This window comes from Gekko japonicus, unplaced genomic scaffold, assembly GCF_001447785.1.
Source record: "Gekko japonicus isolate JY-2015 unplaced genomic scaffold, Gekko_japonicus_V1.1 scaffold518, whole genome shotgun sequence".
NCBI classification, from domain to species: Eukaryota; Metazoa; Chordata; class Lepidosauria; order Squamata; family Gekkonidae; genus Gekko; species Gekko japonicus.
Window position 1 is genome coordinate 548,958 of NW_015169789.1, and position 19,856 is coordinate 568,813.

The 19,856-nt window shown below is 46.2% G+C and overlaps 1 protein-coding gene across 2 annotated transcripts in view; it reads right to left on the reverse strand.

Moving 5' to 3' along the window:
- The window catches only part of CYTH1 (cytohesin 1), a 77,344-nt gene that overhangs the window by 30,432 nt on the left and 27,056 nt on the right, over positions 1-19,856 (reverse strand). The window contains exon 1 of one of the 2 annotated variants that reach the window (XM_015417003.1): positions 16,454-16,564. The exons of the other annotated variant lie outside the window; for it this stretch is intronic. Coding sequence (XP_015272489.1) covers positions 16,454-16,475 — 22 coding nt within the window. The 5' untranslated portion in view covers positions 16,476-16,564. Of the gene's footprint in view, positions 1-16,453; positions 16,565-19,856 lie in introns of those variants that run through there. 2 annotated transcript variants of the gene reach the window in all.

The following is a 19,856-nucleotide window of genomic DNA, read 5'->3' on the forward strand; positions in this document are numbered from 1 at the left end:
TGCTGAGCATGAACAAGACACAGAGACACATGGCACTAAATGCAGTCATGATGGACAAATCCAGCACACCAACAGGCTGACAAGCAGCATTTGTCTGAGTAAAGCAGCATCACAATTTTCATTCTGTACACACACACACACACACACACATGCACACACAGGGCTTACCACAGGCTGCCGCCCCACTCCTCCTGCCCGCTGTCAAAGCAAGCCCTGTGATGCACCATCAGTGCACTAGTAGCCCATGTGCTGGGGAGCCCAGCCCTGTCAAGGGGAATGGGCTGTGTCTTGGCCTCCTCTCATTCTACTCTGCTGAGCTTCCCTGCCTGTGCTGGCTTCCATGGAGGATGACAGCTTTGGAACCGCCCACCTGCCACTGCACAGAGCTCAAGAATTAACCGCTGCCTACCCGGGATGCAGCACAGCGAGAAGGCAGGGGACCATGTATGCATGCATACAGGTAGTGACAGAGCCAAGAGCAAAATCTACTGCTAAATATGGGGCACGCTAGTTCTTTCCGAACCAGTGCTGTCTCTATTTGAGTATGATAACAGAGATTCTGGTGGAATAATTCCTTCCAGTCTTGTAACAGATTCCTTTCTCCTACAATCTCCATGTCAGACCTTCCCCACAACTCTAATAAACTGTAAAAATTGTAACCACATAGGTACGCAGCTCAGTAACAACTGGGCATTTTGCTCATCATGCCAAACACACACACCTCCCTATATACACTAATTTTGGTACATTTCACACAAGCCTAACATTTTAATCCAAGTGAACACATGCTCAGAAATACAAAAGCCCCCATTTCCAGGCACAAAAAACCAGCAGCCCCAAGCACTGCACAATTCAACTTCTATTCTGTGAATCCCAAACAGTGTGCTGAAGCTTTCTGCTTGAGGATTCTTGCCTACAGAGTCAAACTTGTATCAGGTGTCATGCATGAATAAACTAGTTTCAGATGAGATGCCCCAGCATTAACAGCCACCATGAACATGGATTTTCTTTATTCAACTCTATGCTCTTCAAGGTGCCCCCTGGCCTAACCTACCTACCAGGATCATTGTAAGGGTAAATAGAATATGGGAGAACCATGTGTAACACTCCATCCTTGGAGGTAGGGCAGTATAACAATAAAATTACATAATACTAAAACATCACATTCTGGTTCCAAAAAAAGGGCTCAGATTTTGACATATGCGTGTATCTTGTCAGGCTGAGTATTCTTGTACACCTTAAATGGCTAGAAAGCTAAAGTGAGAGTCCCTTGTTTATGCCTCTCGCCTGTAATGAAGATAGACTCTCACCCTGAGAAAGTCCCATTAGAATCCAGAAACTTGTAATCCGCTGGCAATTATTCACATTTGCTCATTGTTTTTCCCATTTCCTCCTTGTTGCAGGCTATATCACCTCCACTGCTTAGAGTTACTTATTTAACAAAAGGAGTGTAGCTTCCCTTATCCTTACAGATAAGCCCCTTCGGATGCACCTCTTCTCCCTCTCATCCTCCTTCTAGCCTGGATTAGTGCCTACCTGGCTTCTTTCAGGCCATTAGCACAAACCACTAGGTAATGCTGAAGTACTCTCGACTCACCCTTACATAAATTAGGCATTTCTTGACTGGGACCTCCTCCCACATGCCCTAAGCAAGCTGGCTCAAGATGCAATGGGGGTTCTTCAAATCAGTATCCAACCCTGGTGCAGCATCAGAACTGTTCACATGCAGGGGCCCATCTCAGCCCTCTGCCCTAACTGCAGGTCAGGTTTAGATTCCAACCTCTTGCAGTTACTGAGGATAAAGGTGAGGCCAGATCATACCACCACTGCCTGTAACCGTCTAAAAATAATCAATTTTGGGCAGCAGATCTGGCCTTTGTAATCCAAACACCACCATCTGGCTCTTTCCTGTCCTTCCCCTGCACTTAACCAGCCATTTCCATGGAGAGTTTAAATGCAGACCCCCATTAATGCTTTTTCTTTGTACTCAATATCTTCCTTTTGCATTCCCTTCCTGCATAAACGAGAGGACACCTCTTTCTTTATTCTGTCAAGAAAGCAAGGATTGAATTCCACTCCCTGTCTCATGGCTGTGAATATGCAACTCAACTAACTAGACACAGCAGGGTAAGAATCAATGTCCTTGTCAATGACGCTCGGCTTGGTCACTTTGTTGATGCAGGGCTACAATCTATGAGACCGACCCCAGCAGCAGGCAATAGAGACATCAACTCCAGTGAGATGTGAACTCTGAGCCACCATACAAGCAGTAGCTGCCATGAAATGGGCACTCTAACAATACTCCAACATGATGGCTTTTGCCACATGGCAAAACTGTTTGTGTACTACACAGATAGACAATGGAAGGTTTTTTTAACCACGCAAACATAAACTGCAAAATATAAAGGTGTGCCAGGGCCAGGGAAGAGAAATATCACACAGTCCTTGTGGAGAACTGCTGTTCAGCTGCAATGAGGAGATATTTAAACCAGCCTCTGGGTGGCAGCCATGCAGCATGGATTCAGGCCTTGAGGATCACTTGCTACTGACAAGAGCTTCCCGTGACATTTAAAGCTTAGTCCAGATTCTCACATTCTTTTAGGACACGGTAATCCTGCCAAGAGGTAACATCCATCTTCCTTTCATGATGAATGCTGCTTCCACCATATAACAAAATCCAAGATTTATTATGACCTGGGTTACTTTAAGTTTTGTAGTGGTCTTTAGGACACAGTAAATTTTAGGTTTTGCTATATAGTCAAGAAGGAACATCCATCAAGCAAGAAAAGGCAGTAAGTCGCCTCACAGTGAGCTTAGGAGATCAAAAATTAAACATAAGAATCCATCTGTCAAACTTGGAACCTCGTTTGCCATGAGTTTTGTATGTTCCATCTTCACTGCCTGTAAATCATACCATTTGGATTCTGAATTTGGGTCATGGGGGGGCAGATGGTGAGACTGTGTGTGTGAAACTGCTTTGCTTAGCTGCTTTGCAACTGTTTTCTTAAGAGGCCTCCTGACGCGGGAAGTATCTGAAATGATCTTGGATGCCTGTCTCTGCTAACCGGCCTGTTGTAGATAATGTAACTGTAGGTTCACAGGTGGGGGAGGAGGACTAAAGGAGCACGCTAGATTTAGGCGGGCTGAATCCATGGATTGATTGGACAGGTCACTGGGGGGGGGGCTTGTTTGAATCATGTATAATTCCAGATCTGGCGCCAACCTAGTTAGTTCTGACACAAGATGGTCTTAGCTTGATACATTCGCATCTCTCAATAAACAAATCACTGCCAAGAGAGCGTTGTTGAGTTTGTTCAAGAGTCTGACACCATCATTGTTAACAGGTGGTGAAGGAAAGGACAGACACAGCCTGCAATAGGTTTTCTGCAGCCCAAGCTCATCTAATACATCTTGAACACACTGGGCAGGTCAGAAAAAAACACTGCACAAGATGGGGAAGGATGTAGAAACACATATGCAGGCAAGATAGCTTGGAAGGTGGTAACACAGAGGAAGCCTTAAGACATAGAGTGCATGTTTTCATTACCTTCTCTCCTAGCCAAAACCTAAAGTCAGGCCTGGGCAAGATGGGGTTGGTGAGGTGTTGAGGCAGTGCTGCAGTGCTCTAAGGGAGAGGGGCAGTTATAAGGGAGAGGACTTTTGAATACCAAGTGTTCAAGTAGGTATTGAATGCAGCAAATGAAGGCTAAGAATCAATGTTCTTGTCAGTCTGTTGATGCATGGCTACAAAGGGGTAGACAAATACCAATACTGGCAGTTTCTATGCATTTGCACAAGAAAGGTAACCCTCCCCCCCCCCTCAAAGGATACTCTTCCCAATTCAGGTGCCCCTTCGTTCTCCCTGACCACAGCGCCTTCACAGGATAAGACTCCAAGGAGCCAAGTCAATTACACTTACGTCACCATTACAGCCACAGACTGGAGCTGCAAGCCATGATAAGAGGGTTTCCGGGACATTCCAGGCAACAGGGCAACATTTTTCTAGCCTTCACCATGGGAACTGTGGTCAGGCAGTCACTCAAACTTCCTCTTAAACAAAGCCTACCCCTCTTTGGAGCAGACCACTGACAACACTGCATGGGACAGGCAAGACTCTTCCAAAAGTCTACAGCAAAGCAAGTCCACCCTTAAAAAGGACTTCAATTCCTTGCAATGTCTGAACAGACCCTTGAGGATCATTGCCTGCTTCTTTGGGAGCAGGATCTACTAGGTTGGACATCCATCATTTTAAGTCTCAGGCCAAAACGCTTCCTCGGCTCACAAGTAACCACTCTTAGTTACCACTTCACACAGCAAGCCAGGGTGCTTACTCACTAGGCGTTTTTAGTGACTCTTTGCCAACCAAGAGCCCTAAAGAGCAGTACAAGAGTTTGTTTCGAAAAGATATTAGGTAAAATACGCATAACCATTACCTATAAAAATTATTCTAGGGTAGGGCACCACAAGAAAACCATGCATTCTCCCTCTGAGGTGGAGGACATCTCCACTGGGTTATTCCTATCATTCTTTTAGGGAGGCAGGAAATACTCCCCCCCCTCCTCTTGGTGCCTTCGAAATAACCCTTTCCCTTTCAGTTTTGTTCCTGCCTCCTAAGGAGTAGCAGCTAGACATAGGGCTTTGCCTTTCTATTTCTTGTTCTACCTTTTCCTTCCTCCTATTCAGCTGTAATTACATTCTTTTATATTCCTTCTCACCTCTCTCTCTCCTCCCTGCTTTCCCTTTGGAGCTAAGAAGACTCCGAAGAGGCTCAGCTTTACCCAGCACTCCAGCACTCATCAAACCACATGGCGGCAGACATGCGCACCAATGGCTTTTCTTCGAAGAGGAGGAGGAGACAGCGCCGTCTGACGGTGAGGCCAACTTGCTTTCGCAGCTTGCTCGCGCTGCCCCAATGACCCTGCCTGAAGCGGCAGCAGTACAATGGGCTCAGAAGCACAGCGGGCAACAAATGGACATGGAACCAGTCCATCCTGGGTGGGGAAAGACTGGCAGCAGCCATTTTGGAGGTGCGGAGCCTAGCCCCTACATCCTCACCAGCCCCTGCAGGCCATCTCGGGGATGGAGGGAGCAGACTCAGACTCCCATCCAGCTCACCCAGGACCCATGCAGAGTGGTGGACCCAGCCTTCTAATGAGTAAAGGTACAGATGTGGGGGCCGTGCCTGTCCAGGCATTATGGAGGTATTTCACCAGGCCATGCAGGAGGAAATTTCCTCCTTCTGTTCCAAGGTGGGAATCAATGTCGGGGGGGGGGGCACAGTCCACAGTACTGCAACCTCCCAATCCCTGGCCCACCAAGGCAGTCCAGAAGGCTCACCCCAGTCCACAGCAGGCACCAACGGGGAGGGGCACTGGGAAGAGGATGGAAGACAGAGAGGAGGGGGGGATCCCTCTCTGATGAAGGAGGGGGGAAGTCAAGGTGCCTGAGCAGTGCCACCAGTTCTTTAGCCGAGGACTACCATTATTTTCTTACAAAGGAAACCTTGGAAATTCAGGACAACACCGCTGAGGAGCAGAGGTCTTCTACCTCCAAATTTAAATCTAAATCCAGAGGGAATTCTGAGTTCTTTCCCCTTGAAGAGAAAGTTGAAAATGTCTTTCCCTTCCTGGAGTACTTTGAGTGATAATTGAGGGGACAGACCCACAGCAAATAAACAGTTCCACACCTTCATGAAAAAAACTCTATGCCTTACCTCATTATGCTAATGAGTTGTTGCAGGTACCTCCTGTGGAGGCTCCTGTGGTGGCACTCCAGTCTTCTGGTCTCCTGTCAGAGGATGGGCTAGGGTCCATACGTGACCCAGTAGACAAAAAGACTGAGGCATCACTTAAGAGGATCCATGTGGCTATAGCTATGATGGTGAGAGCATCCGCTACGGCATCCATTGCCTCTAGAGCATCTATAGTATGGATTCACAAGTTGATTCAACTTCTTCCAGAAAATAACAGAGGACTGCTGGAGGGAGCTACCCACAGATTCAAGGCAGCCTCCTTTACAGCGGATGCCACGTTGGACACTCTGACCTTCACTTGCTGGGCCATGGGCTCTACAGCAGTGACTAGGAGACTTCTCCGGTTGAGAGCATGGCAGGCGGATTTGCACTCTAAATCGATAGTCACTGCCTACCCCTTCCAAGGGGACCGGCTCTTCGGAGATGCGCTGGACAGGATCCTAGTGGAAACGTGATACAAAAAGAAGGCCATGCCCAGAAGCCTGCACCAGCTGGAAAGGCAAGGGAATTATTCCTTTCACACCCAGCAGACCTTACCAGGATTTCACCAGGATCAAAAGAAAAACACCTGGGAAACGCCTAAGCCTGGTTCCAAATGAGGCTCCTTTGGGTCCAGGTTTCACAAGCCTTCCTTCAACAAGAGTGACAGAGGAGACCCGCAATGCCAAGCCCAAACAGGCATGACTACACTCCATTTCCAGTGGGGGCTTGACTTCTACACTTCCATCAGGCCTGGACAAATGTGCGCACAGATGCTTGGGCGTTAGAAATCATGTCCCAGGCTACATCATAGAATTTTGAAGTCCTCCACCAGAAAGATCCCTGATCTCCCCGATCAGCAACTCTGTTGCCAAGAGGGCTATTGTCACCAGGGCCCTACAACATCTATTGGACATCAGAGCTATTGAATCGGTCCCTCCCCTCGAGAGGAGACAGGGAGTCTATTCCATCCTATTCCTGGTTCCCAAAAAGAATGGCGACTGGCGAGCCCTTTTGGATCTCAAGTTTCTAAACAAGTATATCAAGCTACGCCATTTAAGCATGAAAACGTTGCGATCCATTACAGAGACTCTGGCACCAGACGACTTCCTGACGTCAATAGACTTCACTGAGGCGTACCTCCATGTGCCGATCCATGCAACTCACTAACGATTTCTTCGGTTCTGTGTGGGGGGATGTCACTTTCAGTACTGGGTTCTCCCAACTGGATTATCCACAGTACCCCGGCTGTTCACCAAATTGTTTATCAATCCTGTAGTACACCTCAGGAAGCACGTTCACGTTCATACATATTTGGACAACCTGCTGGTGTGGGGCAGCGACAGAGCTACCTCCATCGGGAACACCAAAGTGACACTACAGTGTTTACGGGACCATGGGTTTCTGGTCAATCTTTCCAAGAGTTCTCTCCAGCCATCTCAGAGATTAGAGCATGTGGGAGCTATAATGGACACTACCTGCAGCTCACTTTTTCTGCCACTGTCCAAGGCCAAGAAAATGGGACATGGTGTCCTTGGTGGCAAGGAGTTCCACATCATCCCTGATGACCCTGGCCAAGCTCCTAGGCCTCATGATATTATGCACAGACATGGTTCAATGGGCATGCCTTCATTCCAGAATGCTGCAACACTTCCTGCGACCATGCCAGCGGCCAATCATGGAACACAGGGAATTAAATTTACGGGTCCCAGCAATTATCAAAAAAAGTTTGATGTGGTGGTCGAACGCAGAGAACCTTTGACTGGGCAAGAGGTACTACATACAGTCACCCAAAGAGATATTCAGGTTGCCAGTCTTTCTGGTTGGGGAGCGATCCTGGGGGGAGAACCCATACAGGGCCTGTGGTTCCAAGAGGAGCAAACTCTCCCAGTCAACCAGCTGGAGCTCAGAGCGATCTGGCACACTCTGAGCCACTTCACCATCAGGCTTCAGGACCAGCACATCCTGGTCCGAACAGACAACATTGCAGCCGAGGCATACATCAACAAACAGGACGGGTCCTGATAGTCTCTACTGCAGCGGGAGGCGTCCAAAGTTCTGACATGGTCTGAGAGGAACGTGGCTTCAGTGTGGGCAGAGCATGTCAGGGGGCCCACAAATACACAGGCCGACTGGTTCAGCCGGGAAACCATCTGAGAGGGGGAGTGGTCTTCCCATCTAACCCTGTTCCAACTTATCACAATGCATCTGGGGCAACCCCTAGCGGACCTGTTTGCATCTCTGATGAGTCATCAGCTTCCACACTTCTTCACAAGGTATTTCCACCAGGCAACAGAAGCAACTAATGCCTTGACCTTGCCATGGCCCGAGGGGCTGCTCTTCGCCTTCCCACCATTTCCCTTGATTCCCAGGACTCTATGGAGGATTCAGGAACAGAGAACAGAAGTCATACTGGTTGTTCCCTTCTGGGCACGTCGCCCTTGGTTCTCGATGCTGGAGGAGATGACAGTCCACCATTGATGTTCCCAGTATCTCCAGACATGCTTCTACAGGGGCCAATAAGGCATCCTCACCCAGACTGGCTGTGCTTGACTCCTTGGAGATTGAGAGCATGAACCTCCTTAGGCTAGGCTACTTTACTCAGGTTACGGACACTATATTGTCATCCAGACAACAGTCCACTATTCATATTTATAACACTACTTGGAAGGCTTTTGTGAGATGGTGCAGGAGAAAGGGGGAGGATCCTCTGAGTCCCTCAGTGGCCACGGTTGTCTCCTTCCTGCAAGAGGGTCTCAATTTAGATTTGTAGTCAGCGACACTGCGCAAGCAGGTGGTGGCGCTTTCCACAGCCTTACCTCTCATGGACGGCTATAAGTTGACAAGCCACTCCCATATATTACTTTTTCTTCAGGGTAATACCATCAAGTCACCTCCTCAAGTTTATCAGTTTCCCATGTGGAGGTTGCACACTGTGTTGATGGCACTCACCAAAGCACCCTTTGAGACGCTCAGAGAAATAGGTCTGCGATGGCTGCGGATGAAGACCTTGTTTTTGGTGGCAATTACTTCTGCGCGTAGGTGTCAGACATCAGTGTGCTGTCTATTAAGTCTACGCTGTGCATCTTCCACAAGGACATCGTTCTTCGGACTGACCCTACCTATCAACTGAAGGTGTCTTCCTCCTTCCATAGACCTCAGGAAATATACTTACCAACCTTCTGTCCAAATCCCAAACATCCAAAGGAATTTGTGTGGCACACCTTGGATGCAAGATGAGTACTCAAGATTTACACTGGACAGACTGAGTCATTCAGAAAGACAGACTACATGTTCGTTAACATTTCACCTCCAAAAAAGGGGGATAGGATGTCCAAAATGTCCATTACCATAGTGCTCAGGTCCTGCATAACAGAGGCCTACAGAGTGAAAGGACTAAGGGTCCCCAAGGGAATCATGGCACACTCTCTGAGAAGCGCCTCAACTAATGTGGCCCCTCACCAGTCGGGCATCGGCGGAGGAGGTCTGCAGAGCAACCACATGGACACTGATTTCCACTTTTGTGCGACAGTACAAGTTAAATACCATTGCTTCCGTGGATGCAACTTTGGAAGAAGAGTTCTCCAGCACATTGTGACGCCTACCAACAATGATTTCCCACCCAGCTGAATGACACTGTTCTGGGAGATCCCAATGGAGGTGTCCTCCCTCTCAGAGGGAGAATGGCCCACTGGCACTTACTGTGAAGGGTCCTTCTCCTCTGAGATCAGGACGACATCTCGGCCCTCCCAACATCACTGTTTTCATGCTTCTATCTGTGCTGTACTCTTCTCCTTCTGTTTCCCTTCCCATACCGTTACAGTTTCCATTTGGGTTTCTGTTTAACTTTGTTATGTTTCTTCAGTGCAAGGATATTAGTTTTGTTAGAGCTCACTGCTTTTGGAGTCCTACAACTGCAAGGTCAAGGGTTATTCCAAGGGCACCAAGAGGGGGGAGTATTTCCTGCCTCCCTAAAGGAACGATGGTAATAAGCCAATGGAGATGTCCTCCTGACCTCAGAGGAGAAAGATCCTTCGTGATAAGTGCCAATAAGGCGTTTTATTTACCTCCCATTTTAAAATATTGTGTCACTGCAACATAGTTAAATGGCTGTACAATCCTGTCCACAGAAATTCTACTGGAGAAGAGAGGGAGATTTATTTTTCAGTTTTTATTCCAGTTGAAATTCAGCACCAGGGCTTACATTTTTTAAATTTATTTTTCATACTTATAGCCCGCCCTTTCCGCGAGCAGGCTCAGGGCGGGTAGCAGCATATCAGCAATACAATAAATATAATTAAAAATTTTGAACACAATAGTAAAACATTAAAATTGGTAGTCACAGCCCAAAGTCAGAAATTGAGTGATTGGGAGAGGTTCCCTGGCCTGTTGGTACAGTTAAGTATAGCCAGGTATTATTGGATGGGAGGCAGGAAACAAACACCTCAAGGGAGGCCATACATGGATGGCTGCCACCTGAGCCAAAGGCCTGGTGGAACATCAGCAGGTGTGCCGCTGCATTTTGTACCAGCTGTAATTTCAGGGTCAGCCCCAAGAGTAAGCCTGCGTACAGTGAATTGCAGTAATCCAGCCTGGAAGTGACCGCAGGGCCCTGATCTCAATGGGGAGCATGTTCCACCAGGCCCTGGTCGAGGCAAGACGGACATCCTTCAGGCCAGGGACCACCAGGAGATGTTGATCCATAGAGCGTGACACTCCTTGGGGCGTATATGTGAAGAGGTGGTCCCTCAGATATGCTGGTCCCAGGCCGTGTAAGGCTTTAATGGTTATTACCAACACTTTGAAGTGAATCTGGAACTCAATCAAGTAACCAATGCAGTTAGTGGAGCACCTGCCGAACAGGAACCCACACAGGCGTTGCCATCAGCAGGCGTGCTGCCACATTTTGTACCAGCTGTCATTTTCAGGTCAACCTCAAGGGTAAGACTGCATACAGCGAATTGCAGTAATCCAGCCTGGAAGTGACCATTGCATGGGTCACTGTAGCTAAATCCTGGGGAGAGAGATAGGGAACCAGTTGCCTAATCTGCCTAAGATGGAAAAAGGCGGACCTGGCAACTGTGGTAACCTGGGCCTCCATGGAAAGAGAGGCATCCAATGTTACTCCCAAGCGCCTCACTTTCTGGGCCAGCACCAAAGGCATCCCCTTCCAGAGTGGGGAGTCTGATCCCCACCCCCGACCCAGGTAGAGGGCCTCTATCTTCGATGGGTTGAGCTTCAGCCAGCTCTGCCATAACCATCCAGCCACAGTCTCCAATGCCTCAGACAGATTACCAGGGGCAGAGGACGGATGGCCGCCCAATAATGGATCTGCATATTGATGGCAGAGTATATCAGAGTACTGTTCACATACTGACCCAAGGGCTGAGTTATTAAATCTAGCTCTTCTTGACATACCATCCTCATAAGATACATTTGGGGAAAAAGCAGATTTTCCACAGTTCCAGAGTGGCCAAAAGAAGATGTTCCAGGTCCAGCTGCTCAGCAAGCAACACCTCAATGTCAGGTAAGAACGGTACCTCCACATCCAGTGTGGGTAATGCCATGCAGTTTCAGTAAAGAACAGAGTCACCACATTTATTCCCCCTGGAGCACGGCATTAGCAAGTACTGTCCATGGTTCTTATAGTCTTTTTGCCAGTTGGAGGTCACTGAGTCAAAGCAGAGTCCACTCAGACAGACAACCTTCTTTCCCAAGAGACATGCAGCACTACATGCTAGCCAGAGAACTGCTTTCATTTCTAGTTACACAGAAAGATAATTGAACAGTAAGCAGCTTTGTGTAGCTACGGGGCTGGTTTCCCTTCATCCAGTCCAGGTGGCATTCAACTCCCTGCCCCCCACATCAAAATACACAAACCCCAGCAGCTCAAAAGTGTGCTAGTCTCCACTTGCCACACCAAATACTAGACAAGGGTTGCAAGGAACACACAGGACTGAGTCATAAGCCACATAAAAAGGCAATTTAATGAATGTTTTATATTGATTACTGTGTTTTAATTGATGTTTTATAATCTATTATGAATGCATACTGCTTGTCAGTTCTTGGAAGCCACCCTGAGCCTGCCTAGCGGGGAGGGCGGGGTAAAAGTGAAACAAACAAATAAATAAATAAATTTGTAGAAGACATCTGATGCAACTGGTTCTACCAGGCAGTCCCAAGGCAAACTCATACAGATTACAGTGTGAAAAGTTAGCATTCGTAAGGGTCCCTAACATTGTTGAGCCTGTAAGAACTTTTAAAGAAGCTGGAAAGAGAGTAATGGGGCCAATGCAAAATGGCTGTCACAGCACAGCTAATCACAAAATACTGGAAAGTTCCAAGCGAGCTGTCCTACAGTGGAGGAAACTGTCTGAATGGACGTTCCCCATGAATGCAAAAGTTCGTCTGAAGCACCTTCTGAAACAAGAGACTGTGGAAAGCAAAGATCAATTGCTTGCTGCAGGGCAAAGATGCTGTTTGGTTTTAGTTTCCGAAGAAAGGGGATGGTATACTTTCTACATACCCCATAAGGAGACGTTCCCAAACCCAGAAACATAAAATGAGAAAATATGGCTGTGTTAGTTGTGACACATCTGCCTTGGATCAGCTCAGCTTTCACCACCCAGTCAGCTGTGTTAAGGAACAGCCCTGAACTCCATGTTTTGTAATTTTATTTCCTGTTCAAGACATTCTGACTTTAGCCCAAAACTGTGGGCATCAGGAAGAACATTGGTAGGCACCAGGGACCGCAGTGGCAGGAGCTCAGAGAGTAAGGCTGGATCTGTGCTATCAGCTTCTAGACAATGCAACTAATTAATGGCCCAGTCTTACAAACATCATGCCCATTCTAACAAAAGTCTGTGCTTGTTATACAATAATCTGCATTATGTTTGTTCTTTCAAGGGTGGATCAACTGAAGCAAACAAGCTCCTTCTCAAGCTGCCTTGACTTTAGGGAGCCAAATTCGGCACCTAGGGATCACTACAGAGGAATACAAATGCAGCACTGTTGGGAAATCCAAGAGGTGCTTACTGCTGAACCCTAGACACTTGTTCTGTTTTCCCTATACAGACGGGTCTTGATGGTGTCAGTATCCCATACTCTGCACAGAATGTGGGTCAGGATAGGAACTGCAAGGCAGAAAACAAGATAGGCTCCAAATGCAGGTAAGCAAAAACTCATCACACATCAACAGGCATGTATGGAAGCAGCAATATGGGTTTCCCAGGAAAATCTGAACTGATTCCCCTCCCAGAAAATAATTTTTTTAAAATACTGTTAGGAAAGATGACAAATGTACACATACAAGCCTGGACCATGTATAAGCACTGAGGTCTGTCCATAATTCATAACCCACATTTAGCCCACCTAACATGATTAATTTTAGGAGTGTGCATTCGGCTATATCCGAGCCACCCCCCCTCCCGAAAAATATCTTATTGGCATTTTCCAGCTGTTCTTTCAGCCAGATATAGATCTCATTATTTTTTCAGCTATCCAAAACAGCCGAGTCCCAAGTATCCTGAAAATATTTGGGATTTTTTGGGACCACTGCATAGCTGAAGTTAAAGAGTGTTTAAAAGGACTGCGGTCCCTTTGAACACCTTCAGGGCGATCTCATGGCTTGGAGAAGATGTATAAAGGGATTGCAAACCCTTTAAACACCTTCGGAGTTCACATGTGGCTTGCAAAAGGCATTTAAAGGGACCACATTACCTTTAAATGCCTTCCCCCTTCCATTGAAACCAATGGAGGATGGGGGCACCTTCTTTGGTGGCTCAAAGAATTGGACCCCATGGTCCAATCTTTTTGAAACTTGGGGAGGTTTCTGAGGTAGAGGCACCAGCAGCTATGCTGAAAAATTGGTGCCTCTATCTAAAAAAAAAAGACCCCGCTAGACCCCCAGATTGATTCTCCATTATATCCTATGGGGACCATTGACTATAATGGTCCGCATAGGGTATAATGGAGCCAGAGGGGGGGAATGGGGTTTCTGAAAAATCCCGAATCTGAATACCATGCCAGTATTGGGATTCAGGAATATTGGAAAATATAGCTATTTTGAGGTTTCAATATACCTGAACCTGAAAAATACAGATTATTTTTCTCACACCCCTAATATGCAGCACAACAGCCCCAACAACTATCGATAAACAGACATACATGAGGCTTGAAAATTTTCCATGAAAAGATATAGCATCAGAAAATTTTCCCACCCATCACTATAGGAAAGTAACAAAGTATATCTAAACATGAAGGGCTGATTGGTTTTGCCCAGCAAGACAAGTCCCAGTTGTCTCCAGTACAGGTTGTGGAGCTGTTTAGAGTGAAGCAGAGAGAAATGGCCCTGTATTCAGACACCACATTGGGCAGATAGACAGAGGCACACCTCACTAAACTGCACTCTAGATCACAGACACTGAGAAGTAAATGCATCCCCCCTTGAAGAACCAGTGTGCAAACAATGGTTATATGTAGCAATCAGTCAAAGAAGTCTTTATATGATGCCCTCAAAATCCAGAATGAGATACACAAGGGGGGGCGGCAGTCTGGGATAGAAGAGGAGAAGAGAAGAGATTGGATTTATATCCCGCCCTTCACTTGGAGTCTCAGAGCGGCTTACAAACTCCTTTCCCTTCCCCTCCCCACAACAGACACCCTGTGAGGTGGGTGGGGCTGAGAGAACTCTGACACAAACTGCTCTTTTTCAAGGACACCTGTGCCAGAGCTTGTGACTGACCCAAGGTCACATCAGCAGGTGCAAGTGGAGGAGTGGGGAATCAAACCCGGTTCTCCCAGATTAGAGTCCGCGCACTTAACCACTACACCAAATTGGCTCACTGGATAGGAAGCAAACCTCAAGACCAAGGCTGTGGAATGCCAACAGTGTGGCAACAAAGCAATCCTAGGGACAGGCTATCAAGGAACTTCCAGGCTTGCTCTAAAACATAAGAAGAGCCCTGCTAGATCAGACTGATGGTCCATCTAGTCCAGCATCCTGTCTCACACAGTGGCCAACCAGTTCCTCTGGAGAGCCAACAAAAGGGCATACAGGCTGAGGCCTTCCCCTGATGTTGCCTCCTGGCTCTGGGATTCAGAGGTTTAGTGCCCCTGAATGTTGAAGTTCCCCTCAGTCACCATGGCTAGTAGCCATTGACAGACTTATCCTCCATGAATCTATCTAATCCCCATTTAAATCGGTTTATTCCTGGGGCCATCACTACATCCACTGGCAGCAAATTCCACATTTTAATCAGTCTCTGTGTAAAGTAATAACTTCATTTTGTCTGTCCTGAACCTACTGCCCATCAGCTTCATTGGATGTCCTTGAGTTCTAGTCTTTTGGGAGAGGGAGAAAAATGTCTCCTTGTCAACTCTCTTCAATTCAGGCATAATCTTACAAACCTCTATCATGCGGCCCCCCCCCTAGTCGTCTCCTTTCTAAACTGAAAATCCCAGACTCTTCAGCCTTTCCTCATAAAGAAGGTGCTTCAACCCCTTACTCATCTTAGTTGCCCTCCTCTGTACTTTTTCCAGCTCTGCAGTGTCCTTTCCGAGATATGACCAGAGCTGTACACAGTATTCCAAATGAGGCCGCACCATAGATCTATACAGGGGCATTACAATATTGGCCTTTTTATTTTCGACCCCTTTCCTAATAATCCCCAACACAGTTTGCCTTTTTCACTGCTGCAGCACACTGGATTGACACTTTCATAGAGCTATCCAGTAAGACCCCAGGATCTTTTTCCCTCTCAGTCTCAGCAAGTTTAGACCCCCTTAGCCTATACTTGGAAGTTGGGATTTTTTTGTCCCAGTGTGCATCATGTTACACTTACCAACACTGAACTTCATTTGCCACATTGTCACTCACTCTGATCTGCAGGTCAGAATTTTGTGGGGCTCCAGGTTTGCACAGTATCTATTTCCAAGGCTCATGGTATCTCCCAAGGTTTCCCCCACCACTGTGCAGTCTGCAAAATGTTGGTTACTACACTAGATTCCTACAGTGTTAACTTTCAAGATTTCTTGATATGCTTGTGCGGCAGTCACATCATCACCCTGTGCACACAAGATGTGGGGTTAAAGAAGCAGAAGTCCAGCCCCCAAACTTATGCTTCACTTGCCCAACTGCTCAACGCCCAGCAGCCTCTTGATGCCGGAGGTGTAACCAGAACAGGCAGGCAGTGTCTTGTACCAGAGACACGCCAGAGCATGCAGCTCAAGAGCTGCCAACAGAAACTCCCACCCTTCAGGCAAAGTGAAAGTCTTGGCTCATCCCACACATGCTGGAGAAGGGTGCTTCCATTCACTTACGATCCCTCATAATCTAAGCCACAGCTATATCCATGGGATCAGTTGGCAGTCCTGTCTGCCGTATTTAAGTTGTAACACCCCCTCTCCCATTTTTGTGCAGCAGCTCTGAAAAGCCACACACCCCCCCCCATTCCCAGCCAGGAAAGCACAGTGGGAAAACGGAACACATACTAGTCAGAGTCTCAAAGCACTTTTCTACCAAAAGGGGCATTGTTAGTGGTAGGACTACAACACACACGCGCACGGCATGGGATATGGGGTAATCCCTTCAAAAGAAGCAGTCCTCTGTACAGTACCAGGATAGACCTTAGCATCCCTACCACCCTAGGCAAACAAAGGTTTCAAGATTCCCTCCTTGCCCCAGTGAGGAAGCATGGAGGTTCCCCCCACAGACAAGCTCACCGTTCTCCATTCTAAGCACCATGCTGCCCACAGCACCAAGAGACCGAGGACTGCTGCCGGCTGTCTGTTCAAAGGTAGAGCAGTTTAGCAGGGTAGACACCTGAATCTAGCTTACTGCCTGCCTGCCGCTTCCTGGAATGAGTCAGGTCTTGTCCCAGCCAATGGGCAGCCCTTGCCTGGGCCGGATAGGGAGAGGCGTCATTCCAACCCAAACGGCAACTGAGATAACCAGCAACGCCCTGTTCCTGTGCTGATCCCCTATGACTTTAGACAGTGGTTAACCCCTCATGCTCGAGGCCAGAGAGGAAAAACTACAGTCTGACGAAAGCAAACACAGGCTGACGGGAGCTGCACTGTCTGGAAGCTCCACAGTAGCAGAAAGCAACACTTCTCACAAACCTGGGAGCAAAAGGATAAGGATGCTGGTCAGATAACTGATCATCACAGCAAATCTTGAGATAGATAAATATTTTACCCACAAGCTCAGAAATTATCATCCTCCAAATGTCCAGCATTTGTTTGGAAAATAAACAGGATAGGAAAATAACCAGGCATTCAAGGAAAGCTTGGGAATGAAGGTATGTCCGCATTTGACTAGGAACTGAGCTGTCAATTTTATTTGGAGAATATCTTTGTTTGTGCCGATGGCTCTGAAGGTTCAGGAGAGAGGGCTGACAGAAGGGACCAGACCTTGCACATTCTTCCATAGCACAGTCAACCACAGCGCTGTGTTGGGGCCCCTTGCTTCCATGCTCCTTCCCCTCCCGCTCTGGAAACTGAACGAACATCTCCTCTGCTGCGCACTAGCCACAACACCCTTCAGACCTTTCCCAGGATCCCATTCTGCTCCTCTGCCCCCCCCCCCCCCCCCCCGCCCCCCCTGGAGCAAGCACAGACAGATGACTCAGACTATCCTTCATCATGAGAAGACCTCTAAGCAATGGACCATGTGAGGCAGACAGCCTAACTCACCCCCACCCCAAAGAGCTGGCTGCATTAGGCTTTTCCCACACCTTCCTAGAACACTGCCATTCATATACTGCTGCTTTCATTCCAGCTAAGTGCCTGCTGTCCATAGCTGTTTCTGGCTCCTGTTCATGACTTCAGTTACCTTGGAATCATTCCAACTTGCCCACCTTGCCCCAGAATAACACACATTTCTCAGCAGGATTACAATACTCTGGAAGGGATACAGCTACCAGAGGGGGGGTATTATAAAGAAGATTCCTGTACTTTTAAAGATTATAAAAAGGGCATTTGCCAGCAAATACAGCATGCCAGCATACAACAAGAGTCTTAAATGTACAGGATCCCTGCCTTCCTTTGCATCTGGGTAAACAAAAAGGAGATCACACAGCAGTATAGTATTAAACACAATGGGGAAAATCTGTGAAGCAGGACACAATAGAACTAGTAACAATGTTAATATATTGGACAGATACAATGTGTGCAGTAAATGAATATAATCCTTGGACAATAAAGCACAATGATACTAAATATGAATCTTCTGATACACAATGAAATATTCCATAAAATTCTCTTTCCAAAGTAGTTCTTTCCAACGAAGAATCTGGATATTGAAGACTTCGTTTCGATAATCTTCCTCAAGAAAATTACTATCCTTTTTTATCATTTAAAAGAATTATTAGTTTATATAAAGAAAGGGGGAAAGGGGAAAAGAGGGGAAGAAAGAAAGTGAACAGAAATATGCAAAATTCTAATTTAACATTTTGCATGCAAGTCTTCTCATTACAATTTAACAACTATTTCATTAATCATTCTTTATTCTTCACTTAAACATACTCTCTCAGTAATTGTTCTAACCAGTCATAAAATGCCCTCCAAGGCCTCATAAATTTTTCTTCCATTTTTCCTTTTAATATGTTTATCAACTTGTCCTTTTCAGCACATTCCATATCTTCAGTATCAACACATGTAGCACTGGAATCTTTGGTGTCCTCCATGCCATTGCAAATTGTCAGCAGTTACAACATGTAAAAGGAAATATCTATGGTTCTTATCTAATTCATCTGGTCAACAGTTTATCAAAAATATTTCTGGCTCAAAAGTTATTGTGATATTCAAGATTGACTGTAAGAAAGTATGCACTTCAATCCAAAATTTATGAACCTTTTTACATGTCCACCACATATGGTAATATGAACCAATATGGTTGTTACATTTCCAACATATATTGCTCAAATATTTATACATTTTAGCCAACCTATCTGGGGTTAGATGCCATCTACAAAACGTTTTATATAAGTTGTCTTTGAATGTAACAACACTAGTCAACATTCACTTTCCATATTTTACTTCACAGTGACAGATCGATATTATGACCTACATCAAGTGGTTAAGATGCTGAACTGCAGGCTGTGGAAGGTCAGGAGTTCAGCAGTTCGAGACCCGAGTTGCCGCATGATGGAGTGAGCTCCCATCTCTAGTTCCAGCTCCTGCCAACCTAGCAGTTCGAAAGCAAGAGATTGCAAGTAGATAAATAGGTACCACTTCAGTGGGAAGGTAACAGCGTTCCATGCACCTTGGTGCTTAGTCATGACCACGGAAATGTCTTCGGACAGCGCTGGCTCTTCGGCTTTGAAACGGAGATGAGCACCACAACCCTAGAGTCGGACTCGACTGGCTTTTGAGCAAAGGAACCTTTACCTTTACCTTAACCATACATTCTTTAACTATTTCGTCCTGCATTTTCAATTGCATCAACATACCATACATTTTCTTAATAAGTTTCTCTCTTGAAGTTCATAGTAATTTTTCAAATGCACATTATTCTAAATAAAATCCATCTGTCCACTTATCCTTACTGTATCTAGATTCAATTTGCACTCTAGCCTACCAGTCTAAGTTTATTTCATTTTTCTTTCATTCTTCCTGAGATTTTAAATTATTTTCATCATCTAACAATTCTGCATATCTAGTAACGGTTTGTTTTGAGCTCAAAGTTGGTTGGGAACAAGCTTCCACTGGAGACACCCATCTTGGAATTTTAGTGTCTATCAGCGGACAATTTTTTTCCAAGTTGTCAATAATGATCTTATCATATGATTTTTGAAATATTTATGTCCAGAAGCTTTTCCATACCATAACAAGGAGTGCCATCCCAGTTTTAAATCGGGTCCTTCTAGAGCCAGCAGCCTATGATCTTCAAGTAGAATCCATTCTCTCAGCCAGACTAAACTTGCTGCTAATAATTCTTCCAGTCTGGTACTTCAAATCCACCATTATCTTTCGTATCTTGTAAGGCTTTCAACTTAATTCTTGGCTTTTTTCCTTGCCATATAAAATGCTGTGTCAGTTTATTCAATTCATCAAAGAAGGTTGGTTTAATGTATATCGGTAACATCTGAAATAAAAACATCATCTGTGGTAGAACATTCATTTT